Genomic DNA, 12,500 nt, shown 5'->3' with positions numbered 1-12,500 from the left:
CCTGTGTGAGTGTGTGTGTGTGTGCGTGTGTGTCTCCTTACCATAGGTTGTGTTTGCGTGTATGTGTGTGTGTGTGTGTGTGTGTGTGTGTGTGTGTGTCATTACCGTAGGTGAGTATATAGAGTGGTTTCCCGTTGGTGTCCATGGTGGTGAGGCAGGGGGCTTTGGGGGAGATGGTCCCCCACCTCTGCAGCGCTGCCTCCAGCGAAGGGGGCCAATTGGTCACCACCCCCAGCTGCTCCCCCCGAATAGCCAACATCTGAGCCCCCTCCGCCTTGGGCTGGTTGGGGTCCGGCTGTTGGACTGAAACACAATCAGAGAAAACAGTCAGTTTCGGTCAACTCACCCCTATACCTGTGTAATAACACAGTAATTACATGGTATTGCATGTCGTGACACACACACACAATCAGATTTCAAATGATCAGATCTTGTGTTTAAATATGACGAAGTCTTAGTCAAGTTGCACCTCACCCTGTGTTACTGGAGTTACATCAATGTATTACATGTTATTACATAGTAATAAGGAACAGGCACTTCTCATACCCTCAAGAAGCTCTTCGAAGTCGTCAACGAAGAATTCTCTTAAGGGAGGCCGTTTGGGTCTCTTCAGGGTGTTGACGAGCTGCTGGATCTTGGCTGAGACTCTGCTACTGACTGGGACGCCTGTTGGGGGTTAACACACACATATCAGTATACACACACACACACACAGAGATCATGTACACACACACACACACACACCATGTACACACACACACACACACACACACCATGTACACACACACACACACACAGATCATGTACACACACACACACACACACAAACATCATACACACACACACACATCATATACACACACACACACACACATCATATACACACACGCACACAGATCATGTACACCCCCCCCCCCCCCCCCCCCCCCCCGACACACACACACACACGCACGCAGAAAATGACTTCTAAACTTCTCAGAAACTTCTATATTGCAAATTGGGCAGGCGAGAGCCCGTCTCCCAGTCATTTGAAGCAGAGATGAGAGCAGCACACCTCGCTGAGCAATATGCAGAGTGTGACACTTAGACCCCGTCTCTGAGAGCAGAGCCTCGTTTGTCTCCCGCCCCTGCCTGTGTCCCAATGACTCACTCTTACACTGTGGATGTGCGCACTCACACACAGCAGGGACTTAACATGACCGTCTGATCGGAGGGGAGGGGAAAGTGGCACACACACACACACACACACCTTTTAAATCTCTACACGCACACACACACACACACCTTTTAAATCTCTGCACAAAGACAGACAGACAGACAGACAGACAGACAGACAGATACACACACACACACACACACACACACACACACACACACACACACACACACACACACACACACACACACACACAATAAGGAGACTAAAAGCCCTGAGTGGGCTGGAGAGCAACACAGACGAACACTCCACGAAATCATTTCAAACCAAAGCTCATTTGACCAAGAAATTAAAGCGGAGTAGGGCGTGCAACCTGAGCACAGCACCAGGAACATGGAGAGAGAGAGAGAGAGAGAGAGAGAGAGAGAGAAAAAGCCTTTGTGGTTTTAAATCAAATCATATCTCTTGTCGATTTGGAGCTGACGAGAGGAGAGGATCATTGTTCTCTTCTGAGCTCTGACTCACCACCCAGTAAGCCCCATCTGGACGGCTTGGCGGTGGATCTGTCATGCAGACGGTCGGCGTGCGCTGTTCGCCACGCCGCTCAACAAACCTAGTCCTCCCTCTGCTCGATTGATCTGATCCTACCATCTGACAAACAGACTCACACACACTGAAGCGCCCGCGCACGCACACACACGCAGACTAACGCACGCACGCACACAGACGCACACTCACACACACGCACGCGCACGCTCACACACACACGCACACACACACACACACACACACACACACACACACGAACAGACTCCTCGGTGCGACGGCAACACTATATTCCCCAGGAGAACAAATCAAACAGACGGCCAAATTGGCCTCCTCTATCTCTATCATCTCATTCAGAATAAACGTCAGAATCCATTTCTGGGGTTCTGCGTTCCAGACCTCTGTCCCCCCCCCCCCCCCCCCCCCGGGGGGGGTTTAATCCATCTCCGATGTTTCAAACCGTTCTGCAAAGTTAGCCGTCAAAAGTTTGTGTGCTCAAAAGAGGTGCGTCAGAGAAGTCTCAATGAAGATAAACTAAGCGGCCTGGAGAACAGAAAGGAGACTTTGATTTCCCCTGCCTGCTTCTATTAGACTCATTTCTGGTGTCTGCGCATTTGAGTTATGGGTCCCCAGACTCAATAAATGCCAGTGTTGTTCCATTCATAAATATGAGATCATAAACATGGATATGAAACACATTAGAGTATGTGTGTATGGCTTCGTTTTGTGAGGTGGTAATTTTTCCTTTTCCTTTCGTCATGGTTTCCTTTCATGGGACAAAAGTGGTTTTCCTGACGCAGAACGCACATGACACGACAGACAAGGGCCTCGGGACACTGCACACACCGGCAGACATGAAACTCATACACACACGTCACTTCGCTGTCGAGAAGGACACACACACACGGACGCGCACGCGAGCACACACACACACACCCCACACACACACGCACACACTCACAACGTGACACACACACGCCTCTCTCTCTCTCTCACACACACACACACACACACACACACACACACCTCTCTGTGTACTACTCACCGTCTCCCGTCTCCATGAGCTCTGCGTTGCCATACTTGGGGGGCGGTCGGGGGGCGGTGGACACCTGGGGCCGCTCCACCTGTATGGCGTCCGTGGTGAAGCCAGTCACATCTGGAGGGGCAGAGTGGTTCTCTAGACGTGAGGAAGGCAAGGTGGAGGAAGCCCGTTAGTCCCCCCAGCCCAGCCCCGACCAGCCCAGCCCTGACCAGCCCAGCCCCAGTCTCAACCAGCCTCAGCCCCGCCCCAGCCCCAATTAGCCCCAGCCTCAGCCCAGCCCCGACCAGCCTAGCCCAGCCCCGATCAGTCCCAGCCCAGACCAGCCCAGCCCCAGTCCCAACCAGCCCAGCCCTGATTAGCCCCAGACCCAGTCTCAGCCAGACCCAGTCTCAGCCAGACCCAGCCCAGCTCAGCCCCAGCCCAGCCTAGCCCCCGCCCAGCCCCAGCCCAAGCCCAGCCTAGCCCCCGCCCAGCCCCAGCCCAGTCTAGCCCCAGCCCAGCCCAAGCCCAAGCCCAGCCTAGCCCCAGCCCCGACCAGCCCCCCAGCCCAGCCTAGCCCCCGCCCCGACCAGCCCCCCAGCCCAGCCTAGCCCCAGCCCCGACCAGCCCCCCAGCCCAGCCCAAATTACACCTCCACAGGCCACAGCCAAGCCAACACAGGGAAGAGAGGTGGGCTGGGAGTGGAGGGTTGGGCGCTGGAGTAGGGGGAGGGGGGGGGGGGAGGCAGTAAGAGGGGTTATGTTGGGACGAGGACGGGTGCAGGAGGGGGACATAAGCACAACAGAACAGGACACACACACACACACACACACACACACACACACACAGGTAGCACTGCATAAGATAGGACAGGACAGGAGCGGACAGGACAGGACAGGAGAGGAAAGGACAGGAGAGGAGAGGAGAGGAGAGGAGAGGAGAGGAGAGGATCTATGACTATTATTAGTCTAGTTCCACGGGCCTCAGACCGTATCAATGGATCTCTTGTCGGCATCGCTGTGGGAAAGTGTTTCAAGTCACCCCATTTGCATTCAAGAGCTCGTCTAGCTGGGTCTTCTTTGAACTAGTCCCGTGTGAAAACAGATTTCAAGGTGTTTGAAGACGAGATAGCGATGTGAAAGACCCCCTAAACACTTCAGGAGAGGTAAAAGAAAACAGAGAAAATACACAGAAAACTATTTTCATCTCGTTTTTTTTTTTTTAACAGCCATAATCACGGCTGACCTAACAGCGTCATTCGCACACGGTACATCCTGTCAAACGGGAGAATCTCAACAACGGAGAGGTGGGCATGTGTCTGAATCAGATATGTACCGTCTCTGACTCATGCTCTGAAGTAATCTGTCATTGTGACGGGAAAGTCAACAAGCTGACATAGTCACGTGTGTGTGTGTGTGTGTGTGTGTGTGTGTGTGTGTGTGTGTGTGCTTGCATGTGTGTGTGTGTCTGTGTGTGTTTGTTTGTTTGTGTGTGCTTGCATGTGTGTGTGTCTGTGTGTGTGTGTGTGTGTGTGTGTGTGTGTGTGTGTGTGTGTGTGTGTGTCCGTCCGAGTCAGAGGCTGCCATTCAGTCAAATTATAATGAGGTCCAGACAGGGCTGCAGGATTGGATGCACTTCATGGAAATATGCGGGTAATAACCGCCTCTGCAATCCCCTGGACATAATTTCCCACAAATTTCCCCCAAAACGCGTCAATATTACATAATTGATGCAACGCCTGCCTCCCACTCCCACAGCGACTCCTCATTTTTCAACATGTGACATCTATCCTTCACAGTGAAAAGGAGATGCAATTTCTCCCTCCTTCTCTCCCTCTCTGCCTCTCCTTTTCAGATCATTCTCTCAGATTCTTTCATGTGCCAGATGTTTGAGAATTCTCACCATGCTGTAAATTGCCTTCTTTTTTTTTCTACCCTTCACAGAGGCCTGGACATTGTCAAAAAGCATCAAACGTGTTTTTCTCTCTCTCTGGTAAATTGGTGTACTTAGATTGAGTGGTTGAGCATGAAATATCATTCCAGACACCATTTGGGTTGGAGATACCACAGGGAATGTCAATGAAGTATCTCTCTTTCTCTCCTTATATGTATAGGACTGTCACTGACACTCTCTCTCTCTCACTCTCTCTCTCTCTCTTTCCCCCTGTTTCTCCCAGTCTCTTGGTCTCCTCCCTTCTCTCTCTCTCTCTCTCTCTCCCTCTCTAGCGCGTTTTCTCCCCCCTCTCTCTCCCCCTTTATCTCTCTCTCTCCATCCATCTCTACAGTATGACTCTCTCCTCTCTCATCCTCCCACGACAATCACTACAGCCAGAGTCAAGCACCATAAGCCAAAGCACTGTGGCACTCATCCACAAGTGTCCTTAACTAGAGGTACGCCAGAACAATATTACAGGCCATCATCATAAAGTACGAGTTATCTCCTCAGGAAGAATCCATCATTTTAGTTGAAGATGCGGCCTATAGGATAAGCTGATTTCCAAAGCTGAATTTTGTAGCGAGCGAGATTTATGGATATTAGACCACACATTATACAACGGGGTTGACGAAAACAAACATTGTGATTGGCCCGCGAGGCGTTGGGAGCCGTGATTTAATAACTGTAATTGTCGCGGTTAAATCACCTGTTATGATATTCCTACGCCACAGTAGATTTGTGTTTCATGGTCCCTTGAGAGTTGGTAGTTTTTGGGAACTATATTTCTCGGCGCAAGAAACCACCGCAATCTATCACAAAATAAATATTTTTTCTGATTTGTTGTGTAATGCAATAATGCTCTCCGGGCCGTGATTTATCTTTAATACTGTCACTTGCTCGGGGTTTGCCGGCAGTCCGCTGCGCGTCGTGTCTAACAACTCCCCCCTACCCCCGACAATATTGACGATAAATCACAGCCTCTCTGGCATTATTGCTTAAATCGCATTAGATACTTCCCTTTAGATATTAATAGTCATACCCGTGTCGGTGTGAGGCGGGCCACGGAGATAGAGAAGAGCAGGGGGACGCGCTTCACAGCAGCAGTTTCAACAACACTCACACTGGCAATGTCAGACCAAGGACCCACTCGGCTAGTTTCTCTCTCTCTCTCCCTCTCTACCTCCCTCCCTCCCTCCCTCCCTCCCGTCAGAATAAACCGGTAGCTCCTTACGTAACCAGCAAGAATGGTAAATAAATAAACAAACAAACAAACAAACAAACAAACACACACGTGGATGTGCCATTAAGTAATATTCCTAATGCTTCAGAGTTGAGGGAGGGAGAGAGAGAGAGAGAGAGAGAAAGAAAGAGAAGAGAGAGAGAGATGTTTCTCAGATAGTTTTATCCAGACATGGTTCGCATATCAAAACTGCATTCTTAGCAGCACAACTATGCTAACCACAGGAAAAAGGGTCCTCTTCTTTGTACGTACACACGGCCGCCATCTTTACGTGTGACTGCACTACACACACAACTGGCCGCTGCTAAAGCAGTCCAGTCAAGGGAGCGTTTTTAGGAGGCCTCAGATCTAGAAAGATGATCTCTGACACGACTCCATTATCCGCCAGGATGATCGATGTCTCCTTCACAGCTTCCAAACCTACAGTCCAAGAATACTAATGAGCGAGCTAGCTAGGGGGAAGGCTACCGAGGTAGCTAGTTGGCTAGGGTGCAGGCTAGTGAGGTAGCTAGGGTGAAGGCTACCGAGGTAGCTAGTTGGCTAGGGTGCAGGCTAGTGAGGTAGCTAGGGTGAAGGCTACCGAGGTAGCTAGTTGGCTAGGGTGCAGGCTAGTGAGGTAGCTAGGGTGAAGGCTACCGAGGTAGCTAGTTGGCTAGGGTGCAGGCTAGTGAGGTAGCTAGCTGGCTAGGGTGCAGGCTAGTGAGCTAGCTAGGGGGAAGGCTAGCGAGGTAGCTAGCTGGCTAGGGTGCAGGCTAGTGAGCTAGCTAGGGTGAAGGCTAGTGAGCTACATGTAGCTAGCTAGGGCGAAGACTTTTTGCAGTGGGGTCGACAGGGGAAACTTGAGTTCCGTAACCCAGCCGAGGGGCGTGTCTTCAGATTCCCGGGATTTGAAAGCTTCCGGTGTGTGTCCCTATATCTCTTACACCGGTCTATTCATTCAAAAGCCACGTGGGGAAAAGGTGAAGAATTGGGACACAGCCCGAACTGCAGTCAAATCCCAATGGGCCCTCATACACTCACACACTAGAAGAATTCATACTTAAACTCATTATACTAGTGGGTGCATACTTGATTCCATTAGGATTGGGAACGGGTCCAAACTGGTGTTAAAAGGAGCCAGTTTCTCTGACAGAGACGTCATTATGTATCCTTTGAGTCAGAGTCAGGTGTTTCCTGAACACTCCTCAACTCTACTTCTTTCTGCCCAGGAGCCTTTTATCGTCAGAAGTCATTAAATCCAAACGGAGAGACTCACTCTGCTATCCGAGTCTCTCTTTGGAGCAGAGAGAATGTCTGATGTTCAAATAATAATGCGTGTTCAAGTAAGATTCAGTCACAGCGTGAGTTCTGCAGACATCACGTTTATCCTGTGCTGAGTTTTGGCACCGAATCGACCCGTCACAGCAGGACGTTTCAGAGACCGTGACACAATACGCTGATGTACCGAAAGCAACGTGACACCCGCACTGTACCAAAAAGGTCAGATGGTGTGGTGTAGATCTTGTGAGAATTGCTATAGCCAATTGAAAAAGACAGTCAACACAAAAGGAGGGGGGGGGGGAGTATCTTACAAGCAGACATGCATTCTGCACAGCCATCTGTTTTGTGTCAAAGATGAAAAGCATTTTTGAACACGGACCGTCTCTTATCTCGCCAAGCAAATGAATAAATGCATTGTATAATTACATCAATAAATCAGCGCTTCAGAAAGTAAACCACGAGAGGAAGAAGAAATGAGAACAAAAACTGCTTTCTAACCTTGCTGTGGTTTTCGTAGATTTTCTGTAATCAACATTTGGTACGTGTGCCTCCTAGTCACAACCATGAAAGCATTGAGGCTACGCCATAGAGATAGATCGTGTTCTATCTGTATAGGCTAGACACACACACACACACACACACACACACACACACACACGCACGCTAGTTGCTTCATGCGGTCACAGCACTCGTTAGCCAATGCTAGCCTGTAAGTTAGCATCACATTTCTTCTTCCTTCAGCCAATCGCAACAGTAAACACAACTGCTCTTAGAGGGAAAGACTCCGCCTTGCAATAAAGGGCACACTCCACCACAAAGCAGGAGGGGGCAGGAGGGGGGTGGGGGGGCAAAAGTCAAAGGGTCAAAGGTCAAGGGTGCACAGGCAGGAGGCGACGGGGGGTGGGGGGATACTGACCCTGCGACTCGGAGGCCAGCGGCCAGGAGAGCGGCTCTGATCCAAAGTCACGGGAGCGACGCCCGCCGGGGGTGCCGTTCTCTACTGAGCCGCCCGGCGGGGGCTTACAGAGACCTCTCCTCTTCAGAGAGAGGTGGGCAATGGGGCCTGCATGTGAGGGAGGGAGGGAGGGAGGGAGGGAGGGGAACCAGAAACCTTCAGTCCTTGTGCCAGGTTCACCGGCAAGCCATATCACACCACACCGCACCAGGCTAAACCCACTGCCGCATCGTAGCCAGATGGAACCGAGCAACTCCAGCCACTCTGAAGGCTCTCTCTCTCTCTCTCTCTCTCTCTCTCTCTCTCTCTCTCTCTCTCTCTCTCTCTCTCTCTCTCTCTCTCTCTCTCTCTCTCTCTCTCTCTCTCTCTCTCTCTCTCATCTAGAGCCATCAGCGATATGGAGGAGGAATGTGGATGGATGGATGGATGGATGGATGGAGAGAGAGATGGGAGGGAGGTCATGGAGAAAAGCAACTTATCTACAGCCGCAGGCAGAACCACACGGATGGGGAGGATGGAGGGAGGGAAGGAGGGAGTGAGGGGGGGAGATGGAAAATGCTTTTTCCTTAAGCCTTTTTTTTTTTTTTTTAAAGCCAATGCTGGCTCAGCACACACTGACTGGAGAGCTGGGTTTGTTTTGGACTGGATCGGGAACGAAAGAGGAAAATAGAGGCATAACTTTGTCTCTCACACACGCACGCACACGCGCACACACACACACACACACACACACAGGAAAGCATATCCTCTAGTACGCACATCTAGAAACTGAAGCTTTAATGAAAGGCTGGTGTTATTCATGATTTGTACGATTTGATTGATTGTTATGATAACACTTCAACATGAATGATTCCTGTGCGGCACTGTGTGTCCGTATGGATCACTGATCAAATAATCGGATCAACTGTGTGTCTGTGTCAACAAATACACCGGGACAAAAAACACCTACATTTCGGTAAGCTGACTTACGGTACGGTTCATACCCTGCGTGTGTATGTGTGTGTGCGCGCGCACATGCGCGTAAAACAACGTGTGTGTATTCTGACTGACTGGGTTTTGACTTGACTAAATACGTGACAGACTGTCAAACTAAAACACTGATTAAGTGCCTTGCTTCCTAACAAGCCGCATGACTGACAGACTGTCATGGCGCTTCGTCAGAGCTAAAGGACAGGACCCGCTGTAAGCAGACAAGCCATTAGACTTCATCTATACTTAATAGGCTCGATACATGATCCAATCGCTTTACACCGCTTGGTGAAAAGGCTACGAAACGTATACCCTTAATTACAGTACAGAGCCGAGCCGAGCCAAGCCGAGCTGTAGCGGGCCGGCCTGGAGACCGTGTGTGTCCGTCACTACAATAGCTGCTGGGACGAGGCTGGAAAGGACGCAGTAAAAATAACAGAGATCCAAGCCAGCTCCGCATGGTTGGGGTCGACCCTGCAGTGTGTGAAGCCTCAAATAGTCTCCGCACACTGTGTGGGGGATGTATGGGTGTGGGTGGGTGGGGGTGTGTGTGTGTGTGTGTGCGTGCGTGCGCGCGCATGTGAGTGTGTGTGTCCGTCTGTGTGTGTGTGTGTGTGCGAGTGTGAGTGTGTGCGTCCGTCTGTGTGTGTGTGTGTGTGTGTGTGTGTGCGTGTGTGAGTGAGTGTGTGTAAGTGTGTGAGTGTGTGTGTGCGTGTGTGTGTGTATTAGGTCTACAGCATGAGTCACCAGCTCTGGTGTTCCAGCTCACAGCCCCAAACTCTAGGACACCATCTATCACAATTCTTTATTCTTTATTAGGATCCCCATTAGCTGCCTCCTACGCAGCCACTTATCTTCCCGGGTTCCACAAAAACACATTTTTTAGACAAAAAGAGTGTAACTAAGTGATCTCTGGAGCTCCGCTGACTTGAGGCTACGGGGGAAAGAGCAACAGTGGGACTGATCGGTGTAAACACAAAACTGAACACCTCACGGTGTGATTGGTCACAGAGCAGTACTCAACCAGCCAACCAGAAAGCTGCTAGCTGTGTCCACCTGGCAGGGGCCTGTGTGTGTGTGTGTGTGCGTGCGTGTGTGTGTGTGTGTGTGTGTGTGTGTGCGTGTGTATGTATGTGTGCGTATGTGTATGCGCGTGTGTGTGCGTGTGTCTGTGTGTGTGTGCGTGCGTGCGTGCGTGCATGTGGAAACTGGGTCAGCATGAAAACAAACTAGTCCACCACCGGGGCGGCTCTACCCAGGAAACAGCAGGGCGGCGAGGAGTTGGAGAAGCATTTCATGATGACAGCATGTCTGTTATGGGGAGCATGATACGTGTCATTGTTTTGGATATTCATCTGGTTGTTATGCCCTGGTCTCACTGGACTGTATACACCAAACACAATGACAACACAACAACAGACAATGTTCAATGTTCAAACTAAGTTAGAAAGAAATACCACATTTACTAGGTAGAGGTATAGCTGTGGGAGCAGGGATGCATGATAACAAAGTCTCCATTTTCCAGAGTGGGAGAGCAGACAGCATGCCGGATGAGGAGAAACTCAAATGAAAGACAGAGAGAGAGAGAGAGAGAGAGAGAGAGAGAGAGAGGGGAGGGAGGACAGGATGGGTGAGGGGTGAACTCAGCAGGACAAACACTCACATACATATATATATACATACACACACACACACACACACACACACATCTAAACGCAAACACGCACACACACACACACACACCAAGAAACAAGGTAAAAAGACACACAAACACACACACACACACACACACAAAGAAACAAGGTAACCCCCCCCCCCCACACACACAAACACACACACACACACGCCCGGCGTCCGTGGCGGCGTCCTCTTACCTGACTTGATGTGTGTGTGCGCCATGACGTCGGCCAGCCTCCCGGCCGCCCCGCTGCCCCCGCTCTGGGTGGAGGAGGAGGAGGTGGTGGAGGAGGTGGTGGACCCCTGGATGGCCCGGCTGATCCAGTGCTCCATGTTGATGCTCCCCTGGCTGGAGGTGGGCGTCCCCTCGCCCTGCATGGAGCCCTCGCCCTCCGAGCCCGACGACGTGTCTGGAAGGGAGAAGGAGAGAGAGAGAGAGAGAGAGAGAGAGGGCGGGGGAGGGGGGGGGTTGGGAAGGTTGGAGGGGAGAGAGAGAGAGAGAGAGAGAGAGAGCGATAGATAGGAGAGCAGTAAGGGGAGATTTTAGAGGAGGAGAGAGCAGAGAGGGCGAGAGCAGGGAGAAGTGAGGCAGAGAGAGGACGGAGAGAGAGAGAGAGAGAGAGAGAGAGAGAGAGAGAGAGAGGGAGGGAGAGAGAGAGAGAGAGAGAGAGAGAGAGGGAGGGAGGGAGAGAGAGCAGCCTGGTGAGAGAGAGAGTGGCCTCCCGACAACAATGACATCAACACACCTGCGTGACACTTGTCACCGGCAGACATTTGCACAACACACAGAGACTAACAAGGCTAAGGTCCTGAGGGGACGTCCCCTACCCCCCCGCCCTCTCACCCCCCCTCCACCACTTCCTCCCTCTCCTACCTCCTCCCTCCTCTCCTCTCCTCTCCTCTCGACAGGGGCACAGAGGGGAGGGGAGGGGAGGAGAGGAGAGGAGAGAGAAGAGGAGAGGCACCCCTAGCCCCCAGTAGCAACATCTTATTAGTCAGACCGACTCAGTGCCATGCATACAAATCCACTCCAACACAGACAGCAAAACCAACCCAAACACTGTCTCCTCTCCTCTCCTCTCCTCCTCTGCTTCTAGAACCACTGAAACTACAGTAGCTCGAGGGGTGTGTGTGTGTGTGTGTGTGTGTGTGTGTGTGTGTGTGTCAGAGAGTTTCGCTGTGTCTGTTTGTGTTTTGCATGTGTTTTGCATACACTGTCACTGAACAGGCAGGGCTGCAGAAGGCTGGAGGGGGTTGTGAGAGGAACTAACCCACTTCTGATACAGGTACAGTATAGTAGAGATCAACTGCAGAGATGGGTCTGTGTGTGTGTGTGTGTGTGTGTGTGTGAGAGACGATGCGGCCCCGGTGTGTGTGTGTGTGTGTGTGTGTGTTCTGTGTGTGTGTGTGTGTGTGTGTGTGTGTGTGTGTGCATGTGTGTGTGTGTCAACGTTGCTGATATGTATTCCTCCCACTGCTGCCGCTTAGTTTGTGATATCATCTTTGATTGAATTTGACACATATTCGTTGACATTGTTGATATGTTTGATATTGTCTTATAGACATATTGTCTACACTGTATTGTTGAGAGCTGGGAATTCCACTGCACTGTTTGCCTCCCACTGTAACATTGTGTATGTGACAATGAAGTGGACTTTGACTCTGTACTGGCAACCCATTACCCCCCATTACCCCCCATTACCCTATAACCACCCTGCTCCAGCTCTCCTAGTCTGCTCTT

At 51.0% G+C, this 12,500-nt stretch overlaps 1 protein-coding gene across 3 annotated transcripts in view; it reads right to left on the bottom strand.

Annotated features, from left to right (window-relative positions):
* The window catches only part of dip2cb (disco-interacting protein 2 homolog Cb), a 145,275-nt gene that overhangs the window by 51,740 nt on the left and 81,035 nt on the right, over positions 1–12,500 (bottom strand). For all 3 annotated transcript variants that reach the window (XM_083693903.1, XM_083693904.1, XM_083693905.1), the window contains exons 5-8: positions 10,957–11,169; positions 2,748–2,879; positions 547–666; positions 106–303 (exon numbers count right to left, since the gene is read on the bottom strand). In XM_083693903.1, the coding sequence (XP_083550029.1) occupies positions 106–303; positions 547–666; positions 2,748–2,879; positions 10,957–11,169 (663 nt within the window). The remainder of the gene's footprint in view (positions 1–105; positions 304–546; positions 667–2,747; positions 2,880–10,956; positions 11,170–12,500) is intronic.

This window comes from Argentina silus (assembly GCF_951799395.1).
Source record: "Argentina silus genome assembly, chromosome: 22".
Taxonomy (NCBI): Eukaryota; Metazoa; Chordata; class Actinopteri; order Argentiniformes; family Argentinidae; genus Argentina; species Argentina silus.
This window is presented reverse-complemented; position numbering and strand designations above follow the sequence as displayed.